This window comes from Python bivittatus, unplaced genomic scaffold (genome assembly GCF_059951505.1).
Source record: "Python bivittatus isolate LINGU-HERP-01145 unplaced genomic scaffold, Pbiv_v1 ctg000310_np1212, whole genome shotgun sequence".
Classification (NCBI taxonomy): domain Eukaryota; kingdom Metazoa; phylum Chordata; class Lepidosauria; order Squamata; family Pythonidae; genus Python; species Python bivittatus.
The window spans coordinates 13,599,765-13,626,160 of record NW_028277054.1 but is presented as its reverse complement, the minus strand read 5'-3'; the positions used below and the strand labels follow the sequence as shown (position 1 = coordinate 13,626,160).

At 43.5% G+C, this 26,396-nt stretch overlaps 1 protein-coding gene across 2 annotated transcripts; it reads right to left on the bottom strand.

Annotated features, from left to right (window-relative positions):
• Positions 1–468: 468 nt before the first annotated feature.
• On the bottom strand, positions 469–21,781 carry KDF1 (keratinocyte differentiation factor 1). 2 transcript variants are annotated; one of them, XM_015887686.3, is made up of 5 exons: positions 21,361–21,781; positions 13,539–13,605; positions 9,612–10,704; positions 7,336–7,416; positions 469–1,649 (listed from the first exon to the last, which is right to left on the bottom strand). In XM_015887686.3, exons 3-5 carry the CDS (start codon positions 10,681–10,683, stop codon positions 1,567–1,569), a joined length of 1,236 nt encoding a protein of 411 aa, XP_015743172.1. In that variant the 5' UTR covers positions 10,684–10,704; positions 13,539–13,605; positions 21,361–21,781; the 3' UTR covers positions 469–1,566. The 2 variants fall into 2 exon arrangements, with proteins under 2 accessions (XP_015743172.1, XP_025020980.1); XM_025165212.2 differs by having other exon boundaries at positions 21,684–21,770.
• Positions 21,782–26,396: the final 4,615 nt, after the last annotated feature.

Here is a 26,396-nt window from a genome sequence, read left to right as displayed (position 1 = left end):
TACGAACTAAAGCATGGATGAAGGGGAATACTGACTGAATGCCACTGCAGTCTTCTACTGATTAGTTGGAATAAGCATTGATTGTCTTATGATATTCTCAGTATGTTAAGAATGGCTGGCAATGAAGATGTCCACAGGTCAAGTTCCTTTTAAGGGAGGAAGAGTAGAAATAGTAGCAGCTGTGTAATGCCAAAAATTGTTTTAGTAGCTCTTCATTATAGTGATGAATTATTATGTCTGCTTTTTCAAGAGTTTGCTACCTCTAAATGCCAATAGGTAGGAAACAAGAAGGAAGTCAGCTAGCTGTGAGCTTCCTGCTCCAGGGGGAACCACATGTTGGAGTATTCAGGTTTCTGGTCTGATCCTGTAGGACTCATCTTATGGACTGCATCATTTTGGCAGAGAAAGTTCCAGATAATGTTTCTTAAATAACTTTCAAGTAAGAACACATTAGAAATATCTCACTTCTTTATAGCAATACTGTTGCTGTCACATGACATTTTTACATACACAAGTCAATTTTTTATTTCCTAATGAAGCCAGAAACAACCACTAGAGCACTGTGCAAAAGTTATATCTTTATTTAGCAAAAGAAGAATACCCTATTTCTTTCTCAGATGCCATCCTTTAAATGACCTTTCTCCAACCTGGTGTGCTTTCCAATTTTGTTGGAATGATAACTCTCAGAATTTCTAGCCATTAAATTAGTCCCCCTATATGAGACAAAGGGGGCAACCTTTCGACATTCATTGTTTAAATATCACTTTATTTGCTCTTAAAAAAAACAACACCAAAGCACAACAGGAATCAAAATACCCTAAGATGCAGTAACTGCTCCCCCCCCCCCAAACCCTGCATTTCCAGACCGTCTAGGCACCCCATGGTTCATATGAGGCGGGGAAAAAAGAAAAGAGAATAAAATAAAATAAAATAAAATAAAATAAAATAAAATAAAATAAAATAAAATACAGGAAAGACAGTAAGAGTTTCTGAAGATTTCAGTGGAGGGATTGTCAAATTTCCTAAATCAACAAAATTTCATCATCAAGAGTTCTGGTGAGTTATTTACAATTAAGAGTGCATATTTTAAGGGATAGGGAATTACATGAGAACAATCAAGTCTGGATTCCAAATGAGAGAGTGAATGACAAGTCATTGACAGTCTGTTGTATGAATAAGGCAGAAGATCACTTTTATTCTGGAAAAGAAATTTTTCAGTTGTGAGTTCTTATCTGACAAGGGTAGGGGGAGAGTAGAATGGTCAAAGAAAAAGATATGTGCAAAAAGGTGTAACTGCTACATAACTTGCATTCACATCTCAAGCAGAGATCAACATTGCCCAGGAAATTGTCAAAAAGCACCAATGGTCACCTTAAAGCAAGTTTACAGCAGGTTCAACCTTGGAAAATGTCAACAGAAATCAAGTATTCCTGGGAAGGCACAGTTGATGGCTTGCATCAGATTCCACTGCCCATCGCTTCGCTTCTAAACTACGTCTCCACCACCTGCTAGGGAGGCTGACTTAAAATCCTTGCTGCTTTTGTGGGTTCCCAAGGTTCATGTTTCTCAGCAATATACTTTAAGCAGGGGGGCTCCAGAGGAGTCTGTCTCTGTATCTTGGAAAGAAGAACCTCTACTCAATGGGGATCCTGCAGGGGAATGGGAGGAAAAAGGGGGAGGTAAGGGTTTTACATATAAGAAACAAAAGCTAAGATAAAGCATACTGAAAGGATAAGATGGAACAATATATTGTAACCAGAGCTGCATACAACCTCCCCCCAACAAAAAAAGTTCCAATTTTGTGAATAATAATTTGAAAACTGCACTGATTTGCATAAAACTCTTTCAAAATCTAGACCAGTGTTTCTTAACCTTGGTGACTTTAAGACGTGTGGACTTCAATTCCCAGAATTCCCCAGCCAAGCTGGCTGGGGAATTCTGGGAATTGAAGTCCAAGACCTCTTAAAGTCACCAAGGTTGAGAAACACTGATCTAGAATGTGAAGACTACTGTTATAGAATGGACATGTGACATTGCTACAACTTTTAGCTGCCTGCTTCCAAAATAGGACAGGAAGCAATGAAAATGGATAAAAACGAATGGGTGATTTTGGGATTCACTGATTAAAATGGGTTGCTTATAGGAAGAGGGGAACCAAGATATGTAATTTGGGAGGGTGGAGATGGTAACTATCAGGTCTATAACTGCTGCAAAGAAGATCAGAAGTTGCCTCTTTAGATGTCTTTTCTTTCTTTTTTCTTTGCCTTTTGCTATCCTTTACTTTTTCTTTTTTTATTTTTTCTATTTTTCTGTTAAAGTTTCTGTCATTTTTTAATTTTGTATAATTTTTTTCAAATATATATATTTATATATATGAATTTTTTTATTTATGAATGACAGTAAGCCACTCATGCAAGTGAAAAGAATTCAAATGGCGCAAATTCCAACAAATGAGAACTGTTGAAATAATGGACAAGGAAAATACATAGTACTTTGTTCTTCCAGCAATGTTATCCGTACACTACATTCAAGAACTGTGATGTTGAGAAACTGGCTCTGTTTGTATTTATCTAAAAAATCTCTTCTTAGCATTTTTAAAATCCCATTTCTGCTTGTCAAGAGAAGAAACACTAAATCCTTAGAAACTACAAAACCTTGAACAATATTCCACCAAACTTCCACTGCATGTTTCTAAGAGGCTCTCTGTAGCCATGAGAACGGGATGCATGCTTTTAAACTGGATGGATGAAAGCTCACATTCTCAGCCAAATCTCACAACACTGCAGTTATGGATACCCAGCCCTGTTTATACTTGACCCAAGAACCCACATTAAACCAAAGAAATTCACCCAGCCATTCCCGTGTCCAGCTGAGAGGACATAGCTCAACCAAGCTATTATAGAAATAGTAAAGAGTCTTTGAATTGATCTCAACTCCTGGGAAGTGCATAGAGACATCCCTGTGGTTCTCTTGGGAACGGTATGGAAATGGTTTGTCCCCTTTCTCATGCTTAAGTGTCCTTAAAATCTAGCTAAGGGGCACTGTTAAGATAGCACAAGGTACTTCAACCCTTGTTGAAGCAGGGGCAGGCAGAAGATTTACTGCTAGATAAAACAGCGTTAAAATTACTGCTTCAGAAATAACTGGATTGTTTTCCTCTTGATATATTTTGCCCTTTATCGCGGGAAACTCTAAACAGTCAAAAACAAGATTCAATTGAGTTAATTTTTAATCTTTTTTTTTTTTAATCCACTGCTTATTTTCTATCCGACTGCACTAGACTGCAGTTGTGGAATGTGAAGAACAAGATCATTTTTCCATTTACTGGAATGAAGAAACTTGGGGTGTACTCTAAGTAGGCTTTTGATGAGGACTGTGAGCTCACTTCAATTTGAGTGCCCAAAGTGAATTTTCTGAAGCTTAGAATTAGCTAAGCTGTTGATTGTACACGTATGTCTTTTACACGTGTTGCTTCTTTAGTTGTAATAAAAGAAAATGGTCCCCACATAGCTGCTGTCACCCCGTCCCCTGGTTTTGAAGCCCCCTGTTCTTTAGGGTCATCCCCCCTATTTCTCATCTAACCTCATTGGGTTGGCTTCAGGACTGTAAAAGCTAGTAAAAGCTAAAGATGACCCCACACTGCTGAGGCATCCTCTCCCTTATTTTAAAGGGGGAAAATATATTTGTGAAAAGGGATACAGAAACATGGAAACCCTTTAGAGTCCCAGGCAAGCAATGGAGCCCTCTTAGAAGTATGCAGCCATAAGGGCTAGATTCTGCCTTTTAGTAAAATCTGAAGGATTATTTGCTCCCCACGTGACCTGATAGATTCTCCATTAAAGGCCAGAACTTACATTCCATAATTAAAATAATAGCCATTTATTCTAACCACCTCCCTCCCCCTTCCCTTGAGTTTTCTGGTTTTCTGGTACTGGAGAACAGAATTCAGAAACTGGAGAATTTCAGATGGCATTAAAAAGCCAAGAGCAAGTTCCTAGCCCTTAAGGCTCTGTGATGTCTTAAGAAACCTCAGAAGCCAGCAGAACCTGAAGCCCCTCATTGCAGCAATCCAAGGACAAAATGCTCATACCTTGAATAGCATTTGCCTCTCTCCGTGGCTAGCAGGAAAAGAATAACATGACATTTTATGTATTACAAACTATACTACGTTTATGTATATGGGCACTTGGTCACAGTTAAGTCTCAGTATGAGAATAGTTCAAATGGGTTTAATTCATTCTTGAGTGGTTTATTTTGCTTTAAGTGAACAGGCAAATCCCAGTCAACCCAGATTTCAAAATGAATGCTTTTGCATGTCATGAAAGCTATTGGCTGCCATTTCTTTCCTGTTCATGCACCCTCTTTTCTTTCATCATAAACACGACCAACAGCACACCCGTCGGTAAATAAAACCAGACCTGAAGTGCCCTGCCCTATCTCAGGAATTTAACTTTAGAGCCATAAATGGTTTGGGATCAGCTTATCTAAAGAAACATTATCAGCCTGTATGATTCCTCTGATCTGTTTTGGAAGTCTGCCCTCTGGTAAGGTCTGGTGACACTGATGAGGACAAAGAAATGCTCCTTTCTCAGCAACGCGTCACTTCTATGGGACTCCCTTATAGATGCTTCAGTGAGCCTTGAAAACTGTGCTCTTCCCAACTATAAGCTAGTGAATAACTAACCCGGTGTTTCTCACCCTTGGCAACTTGAAGATGCGTGGACTTCAACTCCCAGAATGCCCCAGCTGGCTGGCTGGGGCATTCTGGGAGTTGAAGTCCACGCATCTTCAAGTTGCCAAGGGTGAGAAACGCTGAACTAACCCATAGCAGTTTTCTTTAGGGGAAGATTTCCTTAGTTTCCTATATATCTGTATCATTTAATTGAAATCACTTGCCCCCAGGGGTGCCTTATTCTCGTTTGCGATGTATTTTAATGTTTGTATTATTTTAACTTTTTATTTTTTAAATTTTGTTCACCATCCACTTGGTGAGATGGGCAGCCATACAAATTAAATAAATAAATACCCATGACATCTGTGTCATTTCAGAACTTTATGAGGGCATAATGAAAAAAAAAGCGTCTTAAAAATATTCTTGGCACACCTTTGTGTGATCTGTGATACTAGAAAACAGTAAATCCTAGCACCTGAGGTCCAGCCAAAACAACTTACAAAATAACATCAACGGGGCACCACTCATAACCACTCCATGTCTAAAGCTGTCTGAAAAAGCCATGTTTTGATAGCTTCCCTAAAAATCAACAGGTTGGGGGTAGTGTAATTTTGCAGGGTGTGCTATTTCACAGGGGACTGTGGCTGAGGCTATGGTCCTTGAAGATGAGAGTCCTTAAAAAAAAGAGACCTGGGATAGCCCACTTGGTCTTATTAGATGGGCAGACACCACTGGAAGAAAGTGGTCCCAGAGATCTTCAAGTCCTAAATCTTGAAGGTCTTTAAAGAGGACAATTCATATTTTGAATTGCTACTAGAAGAAAACTGGTGACCAGCACAGTTGCTAAAGTAGAGGAGTTGCATGGAAAAACTGTGAGCATCCATAATTGCATTCTGGACCAGCTGAAACTTCTGGATGGTCTTCAAGGGCAGCTCCATTTAGAGTGCCTTGCAACAGTCCAAGCAAGAGGTGACAAAGGCATGAATGACTGTGAGCATGGCCATGAGCAAATTGAAAATGCAAGGCTCACTCACAAACACTCTCTCTTGTACACCAGAAGTTCAAGTGACGTACAATCAGCATGAGTGAACTCTGTGCTGGGAGCAAGTGAAAACCCATCCAAGTTTGATGGGACATCTTATTTTTCGGAGTTCCTTGTTATAAAGGGATGATTAGAGTATCCATGCCGAAGGTTCATATGGAGGCACGAACAAAATACATATTGAAGTCAATGGCAAAACCACCATACCTTATCCCATTCGTCAGCTTTGCACGTATCACAGAACTGAAGAGCTGGAAGGGACCATTAGACCATGACATCCGATTCCTTGCTCATTTTAGGGAACTAAATTAAAGTATCCTGACAAATGTCTCTCCAGGCTCTGCTTAAATATATTCAATGCATCCCACTTTCTTAGGTAACCGGTTCTACTTTTGAACTACTTAACAACGTTGAATCATTAGGATTTTTTTTCTCTAATATTCAATTTATAATTTTGTTTCATCCAAGCAGTGTTATAGATTAGAGGGAGGGAGGGAGGGAGAAAGGGGGAGTTGTTCCTGGTATGGCCCAGATTTTTTGGAATCACTGCACAGCTGAATCTTCAGAAATACGTTCACTCCATGGTAACGAATACCCATAGTTATTCGCCGCCCAGAGTCATTGGTTTCAGATGGGCAGCTATACAAATCAAATAAATAAATAAATAAATAAGTAAGTAAGTAAGTAAGTAAGTAAGTAAGTAAGTTCTGTTTGGATGCTCAGCATCGGTGCTTCAGAGTAGGGCTGTGCAAAGCTCTGAAGGGGTGCCTCACTTGGGCAGTGTTTTGAGCAAAGCACCTTTCTAAAGCTGCTTCATAAAGCAACATGGAACTTCACTTTTACAGATCAAAAGGAACTGCCTCATTGCTTCATCTTGTTCCAGTGATCTCCAGGAAGCACCAGGAAAGGTTTCTGTGCATACAATGCTGGATGTGCCAAAGGAGACAACCAAAGCAACATGAAATATATTAATAAGTTAGGCAGTGTTACCTCCACATCTAGGCAAGCTGAATGAGGGCCACCTTGTACTGGCCAGAGAAATAATTGCATGAGATGTAGGAGAGGGAGCAACCCACCAGTCCATAGATTCTCCTTGTGACAGTGAATTCTATACAACCAAAGCCCGATGGGGCTTCCCTCCAAATGCAGAAAGTCACAGTCCCATTCTCCCAATACACATGATTATTATGGCACTATACATTTTTTTAAGAGAGCCAGTTTGGTGTAGTGGTTAAGGCACTGGGCTAGAAACCAGGAGACCGTGAGTTCTAGCCCCGCCTGGGTGACCTTGGGCCACTCACTCTCAGCCCTAGGAAGCAGCAATGGCAAACCACTTCCAAAATCTTGCCAAGAAAACTGCAGGGACTCGTCTAGGCGGTCGCCAGGAGTCAACAAGGACTTGAAGGCACAATAAACAAAGAAACAAACAAATTCAGTACAAATCAGTGCAATAACTTAGTAGAAACTCACTAATTCTTCCTTACAGTTGGTCCAATTGCAGATGTCTGTACGTTTTCCCAAAGTCCCATTTCTTTTGTGAAAGCAGCGGTGGCCCAACCGGCCATAATTATGCCCCCCAACAAAGCACTCCAACACCCCGTTATACGTGAAGAAAGATCACCTGCTGCGCTGTAGGCGCCTTGCCTCATGTTTCTGGCTTGCACATCCGCTGTAGTTTCTACCGATATCTGAACAGGTAAATCTGAAAGGCAGTTGGCAAAAGGGTTGACAATTGAACAGGCAGCCAACTCAGATGGGTCATGCTACATATCTTCGGATTCACCGAAAAGTGTCAACATGGGCAAAAATGTTGGCTCAATGATGCATGTCAGGCAGAGGCATGCTTTGCAAAGAGCAACAGCCAGTTATCACTTTGACCTGCACAAGGTAAGGATCCAGGGAAGAGATTGTTCCTCTTTATCCTTAATGCCACCAAGTGAAGGGGCAGTATGCTGTCATGCCACAGGTTTGAGCTTTTATAAGAGAGAGGACTTAATTTCACAGAGAAATGGGCCATTCTATTTTAAAAGAGGAATCCTGGACTGAGAGAAAGGCTGGGGACCAGATGGGACTGTAAAATATGTATACAGTCCTCATTTAGTGACTGCCTCATTTAGTGGCCGTTCACAGTAATGACAGTGATGAAAAAGTAACTTTGCAACCAATTCTCACGTTTGCAACCTTTACAGGTCTGTAAAGCAAAAGAAAGCTGAAGGAAGATCATAACCACCATCGTGGTGTCACTTAGCAACCACTTCGCTTAACAACCAAGTGGCTGGTCCCAATTGTGGTCGCTAAATGAGGACTACCTGTAATAACAACATTAAAACAGCTGGTAGTGCAATTTTGGTTCCAGACTGAAGTTCATGTATTTTTGCAGAAGGGTATTTCTTTTCAGGGCAGAGAATATGCCTACAGGTTCAAATTCCATTTCTTCTGTTCAATTATTATGTTCAATAGAACCGTAGGAGGACCTCCTCTCAGAACCCATCACCTTTTTGCTTTGGAGCTCAGCCCTTTACACCCTCATTGCCCTAGGAGGAAGATGGGTTGCGTATCCTGCTCCAGCAGGAAAACGATGTGCTGTGTCGGAAAATGCAATAGCCCTCCTATGTGAACCTTCTGCGTCTCATGCAGGAGGAGCCTGGGGGAGGTTGGTGATCTGCAGGGTCCCAGTTGGCTGCTGCAGAACTGCTCCTCCCACTGGGATACAGGATTCTTGGCTTCCATGGTTTTCTGCTTGGGGGGCCAGAGGTAACAGAACCTTTGGGGGTTTTTTCCTTTGTCAGGGGAATAAGGGCCTCACGGAAGATCTTCCACGTGTGTGCATCCCCCGCCATCATTTGTCCTACCTCTGGATCCCACCATCGCCTCCTCTCCTTGCAACAGTGCTGCCGCCACCCCCGCTTCTCTGAACAGCCACTCTGACCCATGCAGGCAGTGCCTGATCCCAGCCGGCCCAAGTGCCAGCTTCTGCCTGGGCACTGAGCTCTGGGGGTGAGAAAAGAGCAGCGTGGTGCTTGCAGTTGCACCAAGGCAGCCCGGGAAGCAGAGAAGCAGCAGCCCCAGGCAGCTGCAGTTCAGAAGCGTTGCTGCTCTCTTACGTTGCATCTTGCATTCCGGGGAGCAAGTGATGATTCATTTGCATATATGCCAAACGCTCATTGCAGAAGAGAGCAGTCTTATACCGAGATGAATACCCTCTAGAATTTGAGGCAATGTGCTTTGATTACATATGTCTATGTGTAAGCTAGGCAGTTCTAAGACATAATAATAATAATAATAATAATAATAATAATAATAATAATAATAATAATAATAATAATAATATATTTAGCTGATACATGACATCCTAGGTTCTTGGGAAGAACTCAATGTGAATGAAGGCCAACACCAGCTAAAGAACTGGCAGCTGTGATTTCACATTGTTGTTTATACAATAATAATATATTAAATTTGTATGCTGCCCGACTCCCAGCAACTCTGGGTGTGACAGTGAGAAATGTGGTGGGGGTACATGATTAGCCCCACCCCTGGTCATGCGCCTCCTTTAGCCTTTCTCAAAATGCTGCCCTTCAGATAAATGGCGTCTCCAGAATAGCACCCTACAACTTCCCCATCAGCTATGCCGGTTGGGTCCAATGGAAGTTGTAGCTCAACACTTCTAAAGGATGTCACTTTTCATGGAAGGCTATGCTGAGACATTTTTCTACTCATATGCCTTACAGAGATATGATTGAGGTAGAAGGGAAAGACAGAGGCTTATTTCACACACAACACATGCTCAAAACTGCCCCACATGTGGCACTCCCACCTGCTGTCTATTTGGCTTCCCCCCAGTTTGGTAACATGTTCTCACCATTTGCTCTCTACACGAAAACTGAAGTTCATACATACCTTCTTCAGTAGTGAGGACAGATGCCAGCATAGTCTCGTTGCCACTGTGAAGTGGGTTGCCTCGGCTTATGTTCTCCCCTGAACTTGGGAGATTTGGGGCAGGGACCCGGGGTCGGACCCTGCTTTTGCGCGTGCTGATGCGTATGATGCCCCGGACCAGCCTACATTCAGCATCCTGCTCGTCCAAATTGTAGTCCTGAGTAATGCTGTTGATGAGGTCTGAGATCTTGTTGGTCTTCTCCAGGAAGACCGTGTCTGATGTACACTTGGCCAACTCATCGATCTGGTGGACGCTGAAGAGCTCGGTGAGTTTTCTGAAGATTAGGCCATCAATCTCCCGACTGGACATGGAGCTATTCAGCTCACCGAACTCAAGATCGGACTCATGGAAGGAATAATGTTCCTCAGAGCTTCGGTGGCTAGTAGGAGCAGGCTGCTTCTCAATGCTGTGTTGGGGGATCTTTTCTGGCAAAGTTTCCTTGTAACATGAATCAGAGTCTGTGATAGAGCCATGGTCCCGATTCGGATAAAGCGGGACCGGGACCCCTTTCAATTTCACATCAGGGTAGCTAAAACTGCTTCCCATTATGCTTTTCTCAGTTCGGCTTCCATTCTTTTCACTGGGGGAGGTGTTGGCAGGACTGCTGGGTGAACGTCCATTGCACTCCTGGCTCTTCCCGTCATCAGTCAGGGTACCGTTGTATGAGATACTGGCTCGACAGTCCTTGAAGCAGCTCCCGCAGGTTACGAGGCAGCAGAAGATTGCTTTGGAGGTATTCCAGGCCTGGGAAAGACTGGGACAGCATGGGGGCGGGGGACTTTCTGCAGGTCTGGGTATAAAGGTGTTTGTCTCTCCTTCCCCTCCGTGGGAATCTTTGGGATCAACTTTATAGGCTCTTCTATCCCGCCTGGGCCTGCGGATGCGTTTAAGCTCTGGGGTAGAGCCGCTAAATACCTCCAGGCTAATATCGCTTGCCTTAGGAGAACTGATCCTCTGTGGGACTGCAACATCTTGAGGGGGCTGATGGTAGTTGCTTATGGTTTGGCAGTGCCCTTGTTTCTTTCCAAGCATGACTCACCACCCCTAAGAGACCTGATAGGAAGAGAAAAACACAGAGAAAATTGCTCCATATAGGATCAGATAGCATAGCAATGCCACCCAAACCGGATATAATATAGTCCTTTATCTGTCCCTTCTAATAGACAAGTCTTCCCTCTGTCATCCAAGCCTTTCTATTAGGTATGAATTGTGCCACAGACTGGCACCTATATATGTGGATCAGAATTCTCAGTGCCATATTCTGAATCCTGGCACCTCTGGCATCTATTTGTCTCTTCTGGGTATGATTTTTGCACAGCTACAGATGCCACGTTCAGCTCTAGGCTGGCAGACACGCTCTACCCCATAAATTGCATTTCAGAAATCTGGCTTAACTGGGAATGCGTGTGTCTGAGTATGCGTGTGTTAATTTGGTTTTACTCCCTGTCTCTTGCCCTGGTTCCTCCCATATTTCCTGTTACAGGGAGATTTCATCACTTCAGAACCGAGCTAAATATAATCACACTTCTGGAATCCAAGTTCCTCATTCTACTGCACTTCCAAAAGCATCAGGCAGAAACGTCACATGATATTTAACATTTAAATCAGCGATAAGCAACCTTTTGGTGGTTTGAAGCTACATTTAACACAGGGGAGGGGGATCCAAGGCAGCAGGATATGTGATGTTAAAAAGCAGATGAGACTGTAAGACCTATATGGGCCAGGATTTGTTGTTGTTACTTTTCCCCATCCCAAAATGATTTGAGGATGGAGAATTCGGAATCATTTCTTTCTTTGTTAACCTTACTTTCCTTCGCTTAGAGACTGCCGTCTTCAGAGGCCTCGGAGGGTGACCTTTCCAGTCAGTGCCTCCTTCAGAATCGCAGTCCCCCCGAGATCCAGACAACTCCTTCCCTGCTGGGTGTCAGAAAAGCCATCAAAACCTGACTTTTTCAACAGCGTTTGGGATGGGAATGTTCTGAGCTTCTCCTTCCTGTAATTGGGAGTTTAAGGAATGCGGAATTTTATTTCTCTCTGGTGCTGTATCTTTTTATCCCGCCTTTCTTATTTTTATAAATAACTCAAGGTGGTGAACAGACCTAGTATTCCTTCCTCCTATTTTCCCCACAACAACCCTGTGAGATGGGTTGGGCTGAGAGAGAGGGACTGGCCCAAAGTCCCCCAGCCAGCTTTTGTGCCTAAGGCAGGACTCAAACTCACCGTCTCCAGGTTTCTAGCTGGGTGCCTTCACCATTAGACCACTAGACCAATTGTGCCATATTTATTTACATTTTGGAATCTGTATTTTTCAAACAGGGTATGTAAGCTGCTCAGAGTTGGTTATGATTGGAGTGGCATATAAATACATAAATAAACATAAGGTTTCTACCATCACTGTCAAGCATTTCCCACTGCAAAATGGGCCACAGGGCCTCCGTCAAAAGATGGAAACATGGCTACGTAAGATTTATGGTAATCAAGAGTAGAAGAGAATTTTGATATGGCGCACAGAGCCTTGAATTCAGCATCCGTTGTTGGTAAATCACAAGAACCGTAAGCATGGCAGAATTATATAAAATAGATATTATGCCAAATGGAGTTCTTTTTGACTTGCTTGTATAGGTGTTAAAAAGTTCGGTTTCTTTCAAAACCACACATAGAGTTGTTAGGAATTGGGAGTGAGATTTTTTTTTTTTTTAAGTGCAGCATACAGAGAGGTTCAGGTAGCCCTCGACGTACTACCACAATTGCAACCAGAATTTCCATCGTGAAGCAATGCAGTTGTAAAGCGAGACGTCATGTGACCGCATTGCTTAGCGACTGCAATCCCAACACTCCGTGTTGCTGTCGTTAACCGAGAATCATGGGTTGTTAAGCAAGTACCCACCCCAATTCAAGGCATTCCAGGGTTGGTTCCTCCCAGTCCCAAGCCTCAGTAAGGTAAGGGACTGTCTCCAAATCCCCCCTGCCTATCTCCCCCCATCTCTGCCTTTTTGGCCACCCTGCAACCTGCCTTGTGGGCAGCAAGTAGCCCCAGAACCACACAGCTCTAGGGCTTCTTGCCACGCCCCAGGAGGCCACAGCTGCCCCAGTCCAGTCGCCCTCACCACCCTGCACTCCGAGGCCCCCTTTGCCTTTGTTGCTCTTGGCTTTTCTTTTCACAGCTGCCTCATCAGCAGCGGGAGCAGGAAGATGGTGAAGGAGAGCTGGGGTGGCAGAGCAGCAAGGGAGCAAAAGGGCGTAGATGGGGGGAGATAAGCAGGTGGGGGAGTTGAAGTGCTTCTGTGGTCATAAGTATGGGCAGGCTACTAAGCACCCAAATTTTGATTATGTGACCATGGGGGTGCTGCAATGGTTGTAACTTTGGGTACGGCTCATAAGTCCCTTCATTCAGCGCCGTCGTAAGTTGAAACAGTTGCTGAATGAATGGTCCTGTTGAGGACTACCTGTAATGTTTGAATATTTTCCAATCCCTTTCTCACCTATTGTAATGCCATGTAGGAATGATCCTGGGAGACAGGAGGGAGAGCCGCACACTGGACATCCGGAGAGTAAAAGGAAAGGAGGGGAGAAATACTTTCAGACTTGTAAGATATCCTGCGAGGTAGTCCAGACAAGAAGTACAACCAGAAGTACTAGCTCCATCTTTATTATAAGGTTACATTAACAGAATCTTGTAAGACTGAAAGTATTTCTTCCCTCCTTTCCTTTTACTCTCCGGAAAACTAGGGAGGGTCCCTTCTGAAACGTTTCCCATGCCCTCCCTCCTTCTGTGGGCTACCTTTTACACACTAGTTGTCCAATCTGCAGCTCTCCTTCCTATCTCCCAAGGTCATTCCCACATACCATTAAACCTACATCTCTTTCTGTTTTCTGAGTTATTTTACCTTCTGCTTTGCCTTCTTATGGAATCACTGAGGCTCTATGCAGCTGCTTCCTCCATGTCAGAAGACCCTGCGCTCACAGAGAAAAGAAGAAGAATTAAACCGTACAGTGAGTTGATGGATAAGCTCTGACTGAACGCAGCTTCTATCTGGAGATATGCAAAAGGTTATATGCAGAAAAGTGTTGGTAAGTTAAGAGGGGTGCAAGATGAAAATTGCTCCATGCATAGGACCAACTGAAATAATTTGTGGCTTCAAACAGAGCAGAACATGCCTTCTTTCCCACCATAGCGCATAACATACAAAACTAAACACAGTCACCAGGATGTCCTACCTACTGCCAGGAAAAAAGAAAATAAAAGTTAAGTAAATTAGGTATTTGCTACCCTTTTATGGCAGCCAAAATCATCTCCCTAAGGCAGTTGCCTCACTCTATCAAATGGGAGAGCTGGCCACAGGGTTCAAACCATCAAAAAAACAAAGCAAAGAATTCAATGATCATAAAACCACCAGTCTGTATCTGCATTTCCAAAGAATTCCAGATTGCTTATGTCAGATATCCTTGCCAGTTATTGTCATTTTAGATGTTGATAACTTTTGTCATATTATGTTTATTTACAGCAATGGCCATCAAGACTTTTATATTTTGCAAGAAGTGGATTATGTTGTGTTACAGTTGGGTTTTCTTTTTTTTAAAAATGTGGGTGGATAGCAGAAGGTTATTAAGAAATACCAGATTGTTCAGACATAAGGCCAATTCTTGGCCTCGGGGCTACATGAACAGCTCGGTATGCTGAAGTGTTCCTTCCTCCACCCATGCACTACGATTTCTTCTCTTGCTTCAGAGTAGCTGGAAAAGCTTAGTTAGTGCTATTCAATTATGCACACTGAGAGTTGAAAATGTGACTAAATGTATATGTTGAGGAACGAATATATATGGAGGTGGTTTCTAAAATACAATATAGTCCAATAATAGCAATTCTGAATGATATCCAAGATCCAGTTAATGGCAGAGAGGGGTCATTTATATATTAAAGTGATTATTTGCCAATCTTGCAGATTCTGATAATCCTCCCTCAATTTCAGAACAAGCAACTGTTTAACTAAGGGTCAACCGTTTTGGGTTGACCTCAGCATCGAAGACAAAAAGTGGTGATCACTAAGATAATGTCTTGGGCTAACCTTGCTTATCTTTAAAGTCTGCCTCTCTGCTCTTCTGTATAAACTCTCCTTTGGGGCTTCAGTCCATGCATGTAGGAATGCAGGGAGTGATTGGATAATTTTTACCATTTTTGGACACAGGAGCCAAATGCTTCCAGTTTTAATTCAGAAATAAGGTGCTCTGCAGCTATCAAAACTCAGGAAACATAGTACAGTGTTTTCCAGCCACAAGTTGGAGTCCTGGTCAGTTTAACCCTTTGGCAAATATAGATATTGTACAATAAAGCCTGAATATTTCCAGGTATGAAGCAAACTGTTCCAACCCTAAAACATCTTTGGTTTGGAGAGGGGAGATGGACCACCTTTTGTTGAGGAGGACTCTTACTTAACAAGGCAGGGGGACACCCAGGACATAATTGCAGAACGGGCTGGGCCATGTCATACAGGGAGACTTGTTGTGGATTAGGAATGTGAGGGTTTTTTTTTTTAAACTATATTAAGCCTATTTTATGAATTACATTATAGCAATGTTTCTCAACCTTGGCAACTTTAAGAGGTGTGGACTTCAACACCCAGAATTCCCCAGACAACATGGCTGGCTAGGGAGTTGTGGGAGTTGAAGTCCACGCCTCTTAAAGTTGCCAAGGTTGAGAAACACTGTATTATAGTATTCATGATTTTCAACTTCAAAAAGATTAACATGCCACCAATTTTTAGCAATGACATTGCTGAAATTCAGCAGCACGATTGGAGAGGGAACTGCAAAAACTGGGCTCGGAGACATGGCCTTCTGGGACCCTTGGTTGCTCGAATCTTGACATTCTTGAGTATCTTTCTGGACAGATGCTTCAAGAGCCAGGATAGCTGTGCTATTTTGCATGTCTTATGTGATAGCAGTACAATAAACTGCATATACAAGGAACTACGCATTCTTCTTGCAATTGGGAACATGAAATATGTCCTACTTTGTCTTGCTCAACATACTTTTTGGTATTTAGGGTACAGGTGACGGTATTTTAGGAAAGCAGACCTGGCCTGCAGGATATCCAATCAGCTATGCCAACTGTGATAAACCGGTGATGTTGAAATGAAAAACCAAAAGATGAGATGTCTACTTTGTTAAGCAAGGTGATCACAACACATTCCACCTATTATCTAGGAAAGTTTATAAGGCTACAAGGCAGATGCTACAGTACTATTCAACCTGGTCTTTCTCTCTCTCTTCCAGTTACAGAATCTTTGGGAGTTTTGCCTGCTGTTCCCAAATAAACTAACCCAGGTGGAATTTTTTTGGGGGGGGGAACTTCTTGGGAGAGAGGAAAGAGTGCCGTTTTTGCAAGAGCAACAGGCTATATTTGCAGTGCCTTCTGGCATCCAGGAAACTCCCAGGAGGAATTCATTAGGTGAAAGTTAACAACCCTTTTTGACATAAGTTTCCATTTCACAAGCAAATGCAGCCAGAGTCCCTGCATGGGCTAGTAATAGACATTTTGGTGCATGAGACGTAATCATAGGAAAATTTCCTGCAAAGGTCTTGTAAAAATCATTGCAGGGGTGCAAATGCTTTCGGAAACAGACTTCGTAGAGCAACCTGCCCCAAACTGGTGAACTCCAGAAGTGCCCAGGCTGAAATTCCCAGAATTCTTAACTAGATGGATGGAAACTTTCAACATATCTGGAAAGCACCAGGTTCTGGGGCAGAGTGAAGATTTGATCCATTCACCTCCTTTCAATCACCTTCAACCAAAGCTACCATCATTTAACAATATATTTTTTTTTCTACTAAGGTCACCAACTGTTGCTGAGTTGTGTTTTGTTTTGCTTTTCCTGTCCTATCGGTCATACCTCCAGGACTGTGTGAAAGTGTGATACAACCTGACCTGGAGGCAGGAAGGGGAGTGCAAGAGAGTTATTTTAAAATATGTTGGTCACTTGGGCACCCAAGGAAGCTAGCAGCCTGCAAAACACATGCGCACACACACAGCTAAAAAATTATTAAACAAATACCCTGATCCTCCAAATGCAAATTCAGCAGAGGTGCAAACTTAAGCAGGCATGTAGGTTTAAGCACTATCAGACTATACCCAATTTTCCTAACTTCTAAATAATCTCTGGAACTGGAATAGTGATATAAGTGCAGTGATTAAATTCATACAACATGCCAAACTAGGCTAAAACAAGTTGGGCAGTTTGTGTATTGTGAGAACTCACAGACATTATCTTAGCATCCTGTGTGATCCAGGCCATCATGTTAAGCTACAATAAGCTACATTATCTGGACACACCTGTTGCATGGTGTTAACTGGGGATTAGGGTTAAGTGTGCTGCAGGAACCTGGCCACTATGCAAATCTGCAAGCATAAGAGCCAGAGTAAATGATTATAGAAGAAAATTTCTGCACCAGAGCTGGACACAGTGAAGGCAAGTGCTGTATCTTCTTCAATAACTTGGTTTCTTCAGGCTAGAAAGAACCGGTTCAAGACCTTTTCACTGCTTTCATAAAACATGAAGGACCAGCCAGTTCACTCTTCACCTTCCATAGACAGAAGCTACTTGGCTTGCCAGAACAATCTTACTTCTATACTAGTGATAGAGAGCAATTGCAGCTGAACCTGAGGACTCAATGCAAACCCGGTGAGCGGATCCAGACAAGCTGTGTGTTGGTCTGGGCCAAGTTCACCTCTTACACTGAGCCACAGGGTTTTCTTTTAAGCCTGGATGTTCAATCAGCTAAAGTGGCCTGGTTTACACAGAATGCTAAGTCATCAATTATGGTTTAGCAACCACAATGGCTGAATTTCCATATCATGCTACACCAAGTGAAATGATGGCTTAGTGTGAAATGTGAACCCGGCTTAATTGCCTACAGAGGGAAATAGTTGAAGGGGAGGGCTGTGTGGAGGAATAGCCAAATAGCCCCCCCCCCTTTTTTTTGCTGCTCCCAAACCATCTTGTTTTACTGTGCTTTATAATACAGCTGCACGTCCTCCAAGTTAAGGTATATTCAAAGAGCTACTTTACACTAAAGTCGGGAAGGCTATTAAGACTATCTCTGCATTTTGCATGGAGTCTCAACATAAATTGGAAGTGTGTACAAATGCTTTAAGTCTTGGGTGATATAATAACCTATTAATAAAATCTGGATGTTACCAAAGTATTCATGAACAAGCCTAGGTTTCCTTTTGTTAGCTGAATGTAAAACATCAGCACATACAAAGTGACCTAAACAAAATCTATTTGAGAAATACCACTCTAGCCTGGTTGATTTCATAGTAAAGAATTGCAAAAAACCAACAGCCACACTTTCTACCCAGAGTTTGGGATACTTCCATCAAGGAGGAACCTGAATCCATGTTTTCTAGGTCATACCAACATACAGCTGGCATCATGGATCACACTAAGCCATAATGTAGTTTGCTTGGGTTAGACTCAACATGTTGTACCATCCTAGTCATTGTGGACTGTAACCCTGGCTTATGATTTGGCATACTATGAACCCAGCCAGTTAAACAAATCATGGTTTAGTGCAATGCATAAACAGCTCAGAATCAGGGGCTTCCATTTAACTCAGCACTGTCTTTATTGATGGCAGTGGCTTCCAAACTTTTAAGAGGAATTAAGGCTTTGTAACCCATTGCTATGGTCTGATTGAAATATTAGAATGTATCTGTTAGGTGGCAGTAGATTTATTTGCATACTTTGAACATATAAGACAAACCAACTCATTAGTTCTTCCTTTTTGTGGAGTATTCCTGTAAATATGTCATTTGTTCAGAAAAGGAATGAGTAAATTATCATCTGGTTGGAGGTGCATTGAGAATAATGCTTCATTAAAACACATGCTTTTATGATGCCGTAAACTTGTTACGTTCTGGAAAGAAGTAATTGCATGTATTTGACTCTGGGACAGGGTTTAATATTTTTGAGCATGCATATTCCTTTGAACTACATATCTGTTAGATGGGAATAGATGGCTGGACAATTAGAGGCTAGTCTGTCAACATATGAAAGATACATTTATGGCACCAATTACTCAGAGGATTGTTGCAGTTGCTTTCAGATGTAGATTATGTATGGATAATTGCAATAAAATATGGTTACCCTTTACTGAAACTCTTGTGTAAAAGTTTATATGAATAAGATACACACTTTTGTTTTCTGTTGTTCTTGTTGTTTTTGTATTCTCCCCCCCCCCCCTTCGGTTGTTTAATTACATGAAGGCAAAAAAAAATATAAATCATCAAACAGGGCAAAGGGTAGGCATGGAAGGGAAAGAAGATCCAGGTAGCAAAATTGTGTGAAAAAAAGGATTTATCAAAATTAGGTTAACTGTGATTAACACCCAACACTTTATGGTCAACCCCTCTAGATTCTTCTGCAATGGTCAACACACATTCAAGCCTCTGTTCACAATCTATAAAGAATAAAACTTTCCATACCTTGAGATGCATGCTCCACTATTACTTTACACATTTGCACAATGTGTGGTGGCATACACAGAGCTCTAGTGTCAACATCCAGGATATAAGGACCAGAAACTCTATTACGGATATCATTGTGAGACCATATTTTGTGATGGCCCCCTTCGATCCTGCATACCACCAGGGCCTGTCCTACTTTCAGACAGGGTGAGGCAGCTGCCTTAAGGGGCAGATTCTTGTAGGTGGCACCAGACAGTTGAAGGAGAAAGGAGCATATCCCAAGGCCCAACTTGAATCCTCAAGTTAGCCTGCTTAACTTTGGGGGTGTTCACAGGGTATGTTCACACACGTGCAACCCATATGAAAACATAAGCGGAGTTTCAATCACACCATGATGGTTGCTGCCTTGACTTATACTCTGCAGACACCTGTGTGTGCTTTCTTCAGGAAGACCAGGGGATGCTACATCATCAGTACTTTTGGAGTAAGATCTATGAAACAGGGGGAAGCATCATCTTGGGTTTTTCACTACAGGCAGTAAAATACGTCAGATAATTGTTGCAACAAGCTAGGTTATGGGGGATAGGCAGGCTGCCACCCAACAGGGGTCTATCCAATGGTAGGATTGGGCTGTTCTTGTCATCTGCTTGATCTGGGCAATGGCTGAAACAGCCTTTTGCATAGAATAAGCCATATTCAAATGGAGTAGTTCCCAAGAAACATGGCTTTTCTAGTATGTGAGTGGCTGAGCAGCTAGCACTGGAAAATTTTCTAGCAACTATTATTTATAGATGCATGCATTGTAGGAGGAGAGCCATATTAATCTATGGTAGCAAAAAATCAGGAATCTGGTAGCACCTTTTCTGACTATCCAGTTTTATTAAAAGTTTATTATTTTAACCTGTCTCATAGGTAACCTGCATCGGAATAACCAACTTGCCTTCCCCTCATTCCAGTTTAAACCCTGAATCAGTCAAGCAACTCTGTGCATCTGATGATGTGAGCTGCTACTCATGAAGGTTTATGCTTTTTAATAAAATGTTGGAAAAGGTGTTTCCAGACTCCTCCTGATATAGATACATGGTGGGAATTAAAGGCATAGTTGAGATAATATGGTGAAGAAGTTAAGTCCAAAGCATAACAGCTAAGAACAATAAACCTGTATGCTAATATTCAGCATTAGAATACAAATGGGTGATTTACCAATATTGTGTTGAACAAATCTGTGTTGGCTCCCATTTGCAAACCTTTCCAAAAATCACCTGATTGAACCAGGCCTATTATGCGTCATTTTAACACATTCCTTGAAGGAACTGCCCCCACCCATCAGTAATTTCCTGTTACTTCCCACCTGACGTCTACTCCTCAAAGTGACACCCAACTTTTCCAATGTTAAATCCATGTTTCTCAACCACCAAACACAATAATTCACCACAACCTATACTTTAGGAGAGACATCCCATCATTTTGGTCTTTGTAAATAAAATAAGAAAACACAGAATATATTATTTGGACTCTTTTAATGCAGGACTCTGCTGAGTGGGAAGGCAAGATCCAGGAGCTGCTTTACAATCCAGGGAGTCTCTGGTAAATTTATTGGGGGGGGGGGGGTGTTGCCTCCTTACAGCAAGTAAAATTACATACTTACTGGTTGCAACGAGCGAAAGTGAGTGAATACATTTACTACAGAGTGCTGTAATCTGGACTGGCCTGGAGCACTATGCTGGTATGCAGACAGTCCTCCATCAGATTAGCTAAACTTTCAGATCAATAACATTAATAAATCACATATGTAAATGAAATCCTTCTGAAGGAATGGCCTGACAGGCAGCTCGGCCTTGGCAGGGAAAGGCTACTGGGCGTCTTCCCGATTTTTCGAACTATAACCCCCACAGTCCCTTGCCGCTGGCCCTGCTGGTCGGGGCTGATGGGAGCTGAAGTCCAAAACATCTGGAGGGGGGTGTTTGTCTTCCCCCGCCAAGACCGAACTGCCTGTCGGGCCATTCCCAATTTTCGTTCTTTTGGGATAGGGAACCGTCCCCGGACTAGCTGAACTCCTAACTCCGACCGAACTTCCTACACGTAAGAATGCAACCAGGAAAAGATTCATTTGAGTCTGCCGTGAAATCAGCCGGACCTCAGCAGTCAGCACGTAGGATTTAGGACTTTTCTTGGGGAGGGGGGGCGAGGGCTGAAAGCAGTTCTTTAGTTTTACACCAGGCAAGTCAGGGCGCGAGAGTTACCTGTTCCGCAGCGCCGGGGGCCCTCCGCGGTGCAAATGTCAAACTTTCGCTGGCCCAGCCTCCGACCTCTTTCCAAAGACAGCGGGATCCTCGGGGGAAAGAGACGGGCCGCGACGAGAGACTCCAGAAAATCGGGGGGACCGAGGCATCCGAGGGGGAAGTGTCAGCACCAGCGATACCTGGGCCAGGCCTCGACTTCCTGGCGGAAGGCCTCCAGCCGCTCCGGGCCCCCGGGGGCGAACTCACCTTTCCCCTACGCCAAGGGGCGCCCTCCTCTCCCCCCTCCTGGGAAATCGTTGCCCCCAGCCCCGCCTTGGCATTACCTGCCCAGCCAGGTGAACCGCGTCCGGGGCCCCTCCCTCACCTGGGCCACGTGACGCACGAGCTGCCTGGAAGGACGCGCTTCCCCGGAAGGCAGGCTAACCCGCTCGGGGATGGGGAGGAGGAATGCGACGCCGCCGACGGCCATCGCCGCCACTCGGTTCTGCTCCGTGCCCTCGGGGGAGTTGCCCCTCAGTGTCGCCCAGACCTCATAGCTGCAGCGGCGAGGGGTCTTTTTCGTCTCCGCGAAAGATCAGCGTATCTTGCAGTTTAGACAGTGGTTCGGAAGGAACTCTGTGCATGCTCAAGGGCACGAGGGAATCCTGTCTGACGTGCGGTCTCTCTGGTTCCCAGGAGAGCAGGAAGCCTGGCGGAGCACTCACTCATGCATAAGAGGCCTGGGAACGGTGCTTGGGGGAATTCCGAAGTTGGAGGAAGTGGCAACAAAAATTAACTTTATGGAAAAGTTTGTGAGGCAGCCTTCCTCAGTCTGGGGCCTTCCAGCATATATTAGTAACCAGCAGAGCAAGAGATTCCAAGGACCGTGATTGATTGATTACTTGCCGTCAAGTTGTTGTCAACTCTTAGCAACCACATAGATAGATTTTCTCCATGATGATCTGTCCCTAACCTGTTCTTTCAAGTCTTCCAATGGTACACTCATTGGCTCTGTAACTGAGTTCATCCACCTTACTGCTAATCATCCCCTTCTCTTTCCTTCCGCCTTTCCCAGCATTAGAGCCTCCTCCAGAGAGCTGGGTCTTCACATAATGTGTCTGAAGTAGGATCATTTGTGCCTTGAGTTAGAACTCTGGGTTGATTTCTTTGATGATCCATCTATTTGTTTTCTTGGCCATCCACGGCATTCTCAGGGGTCTTCTCCAATACCCAAGTTCAAAGACCTCAATACTCTTCCTAACCTGCTTCTTAGATAGACAGTAATACTGTAGTCCAAACATCTGGATGGTCCCCGCCCACCTTGGGTGGGAATTCTGGGGGTTATTAGCTGGAACCCAACTGGAGGGGTGAGAAAGCTGGGTGATTGAGGGCCCACAACAGTCCAGTGACACCTGAACCCCAAGACCCAAATGCTGAAGGTGTGGGGCTGATCAATGGGTGAATGGAAAGATCTAACTGGAAAGTGATCTACTGTCATCGGTCCATTGTTTCACCGGGCATTCTCTTGCAGGTCCTACCTGCCTCCAGAAGCCCCCCTCCTGTTTCCATTCTACAGATCCATTTTATTGATGGATCTGCTGGCCCCAAGAAGATTTAAGAGCCGCCCAGTCAAAAGTACACTTTGTATCAAACATTCAAAATGAATAACTGATACAAAATGAAAGTTTTGAAATCAGGGAAATGAGACACCTTTGTGAAACTGAACGCAACTTTGTGGCCTTCTGAGTATTTAAGAGAGTGACTCCTCAAACAGCACTAAGACATCATGTTCCTTTACTTTCTGCGCAGTGTGTTGTGCGAAACCCAGGTATTGTGGTTGTAAGAAGCAAAAGGATGAGCGGCGCTATTGATAAGCCAAATAAAAATGAATGCCCCAGTCTTCATATCTATAGCATCCCTCTGTTTAGGAAGAGTGACAATGACCCAGGCAGAAGACTGAAGATGGCCCAGACAAGCCCAAAGGATTGTGCAGTTGTACTGCTGGCTGTTCTTCTGTACAGATAGGCCTTGCGCAGGTCACTTTCTAAAGAGGGAGTTTTCTGCACAGAGGCTTTGCCATGTCTCATAAAACTTAGGAAGGGCGTTCTCATTTGGCTGTTCTTAAGAGTTTTTTTAGCTTCCTGCTGTCCTAAGTGGCAAGGTTTCAGTTACTTGTCCACTTTAATTATGCACAGATTTGGGATAAGCAGGCAACAAAGTGGAGCTTTCTGTGCCCGTCCCACCTTCACCTCTTACAAAGGAAGATATAGCATGATGGTATCCTATTTTACCATCAGACCAATACTTGGAGGGCCTAAAAGCAACCAGAGACTTTTAAACAAATGAACAAACAACAAACCCACGAGCAGTTCCTGCATCATGGGGAGCAGGTTCACACAACTTTCTTAACCAGATTGGTTAGGGACAACACGGTAATATTTGATTAGTTGTGCCTTGGTTTGCGTGGTGCATGGCATAGCTTGTCATGTAAACCGCCCATGCTGGCTGGGGAATTCTGGGAGTTGAAGTTCACACATCTTAAAGTTGCTGAGGTTGAGAAACACTGGTGTAAATCATGCCACTTGAGTGGTGTATGCTTCAAAATGGCATTCAATGGGTAAATTCAGTACGCAAGTTAAATGGGCAGCTGAGCCAGGGCTCAAGACGGTGTTCCTGCATTTGAAACTGGTTCTGAGGCTCAGCTCTGATAAATTCTGGGTCAAGTTATGGCTGTTTTGTATTGACACCTTTGCAAAGGCATTGCCCATGAGCCTTCCCCTAATCAGGGACCTATTAATGGGCTGGAACTACAACTCCCAGAATTCCTTGGGAACAGTATTACGGCAGCTTGGAATACTGGGAACTCTAGTCCCAGCACATTTGGAGAAAGCTAGCCTACAAGGACAGGAGGAAGAACAAAGGGGCTTCTGGAACACCAGATAAAACACTGCCAGGCAACAGCCTCTTTAGGGTTTTTTTAAACCAGGACTGCACATTCCGGTTGCAGTTACATTGGTGCTCTGTCTTTGAACCACCAGGTTGGGAAAATCCGAACCTGTAGGATTTCTGCCTGCCAAGGAAAAAGTAGCACTACATATCTATATGGTTCTGCAACTATCCAAGGAAAATGGGGATACCGATCATTCTAAAGCTGGGCCCAGTTAATTAAGCCAGCAAGTAAAGAGCTTTGAGATCTTTTGAGATAAAAGAAGCATCAGAAAAAAATGATATAAAAGGGGAGTCTCGATTGGAAACTTGCATCCAGTAGGTGGCAGTTTAGAACTCTGTGCTGTTTAATTAATGCGTGACGTATAAAAGCCAGGATGTTTGTGTTCTTGAGAACAGCGTTTTGTGAATGGCTCCATATTTAAATGCCATTAGCACAGCATAGTGTTTTCATAGCCTGCCACTGCTCTTGTGGCACTCAGAGTGGTTAGGGTCCCAAATGTGGACTCTTCTAGCACTTGATGGGGCTTTAAGGGGCACCATTGGTGCCTTCAGCCTTGCAGATGCTTATTTCACTCATTCAAATGCTAGAGATCTCTTTTCCAAGTACGGCCCTCAAGCTAATGGAAGTTGTAGACCCCTGCTGTTCATCCTGCCAACATTGGATGGACCTGTCATAGGATTTGGTCCAGGAATAGGCAACCTGTGGCATTCCAGATGCTGCTGAGCAAGACTCACAGCAGTGTTTCTCAACCTTGGGAACTTTAGGCTGTGTGGACTTCAACTCCCAGAATTCCCCAGCCAGCATGGCTGGCTGGGGAACTCTGGGAGTTGAGGTCCACACAGCTTAAAAAGTTCTCAAGGTTGAGAAACACTGACTCACAGCATCACTCACCACTGGGTGCCTATACAACCCAGTGTAAGGCCTTGAGCTCTGAAGAGGAAAGCCGGACTGTAAATGCAATATCAATAAATAACTACTATTATCATTGTTCTGAATACTCTTTGGAATCACTGGCTGCATGTGCTGTCTCCTTTGGACAGAGACAGCTGAAGATGCTATTGCTACCTATGTGATGCTCTGCAACCTAGAGAGAAAGGCTGCATTATTAGTCAGCAGAGCTGCAGAGCCAGCTACGCACGAAGGCAGCAATTACTGACGTCAAAAGCTTCTTATTAGTGGCTGAGCTCCAAGATGGATAACACTCTGGCAACAGGCTTGAAAGCACTTCAGAGTAAGATTGGTAGCTTGACAACTGAAGTCCTTTTTTGATCCATGAAGCAAAGTCCTGGCAAGTCCAGGGGCTGGTGCCAGCTTTTGGTACCATTAGAAGCATAACAATCTTTTTTTTTTTTTTCATAGAACTTGTGCAATCAGAGCCAAACCCAAACAAACGTAGAGTCATGGAGGATTATATGAAAATCTGCTTGTCTTTCTGGATTGTTTAAAAAAGAAAGGCAGGGAGAAGAAGAACCCATCTCAGAGGTAGACAAGACCTCCCTTATGAGCAGCAATGCACAAATCTTTGAGAACAAACACACTCGGATCTTGGGAATTATAAAGGAACTGTTGGAAATCTTCTCTCACTGTCAGTGGTTCTTTTTCTAGAATAGCCCTCTCTATCCCGATGCCTATCAAATGCCCTCTCTATCCCGATGCCTATCCCGATGCCTATCAAATGTACTAGAGGGCAACTTCCATCATCTCGCTGGCCATGCTGGTCATAGATGATGCAATATGGTGTCCAAATTCTTCTGAAGGCCATCAGATCAGGGAAAGGTTCTCTAGGATAGAGAAATAGGTTTCTCTGATAGGTTCTTAAATTGCCTTCTCTAGCTACTAAAAACTACTGGAAATGGTAGGGCCACCAGACCAGGTCTACACAAATACAGATAGCCACTAGATGGCAGCAAAAGAGTTTTCAATATACTTTGCTGCCATCTAGTGGTCATTGGAGTCTGGCAGCTCAGATCTATCTGGAAGCCTTTGGCTGTGCATGTGCGTGCATGATGGAGGCTTGCGGCAGGGAGGTGGGGGCATATAATTATATTTTAGTAAGTACCTTATTGTCAGCCCTTTGGGAAAGGGCAGGCCAAGAGACAGACACTGC

Excerpts from the sequence above, each read along its gene's own strand:
- KDF1 (XM_015887686.3), bottom strand. The coding sequence starts at position 10,683 with ATGCTTGGAAAGAAACAAGGGCACTGCCAAACCATAAGCAACTACCAT. Across the intron at positions 7,417-9,611 it reads TGTCCTCACTACTGAAGAAG|ATTTACCTGTTCAGATATCG; the intron begins GTATGTATGAAC and ends ACTGCCTTTCAG. Across the intron at positions 1,650-7,335 it reads AGGCGCCTACAGCGCAGCAG|GATCCCCATTGAGTAGAGGT; the intron begins GTGATCTTTCTT and ends ATTCCCCTGCAG.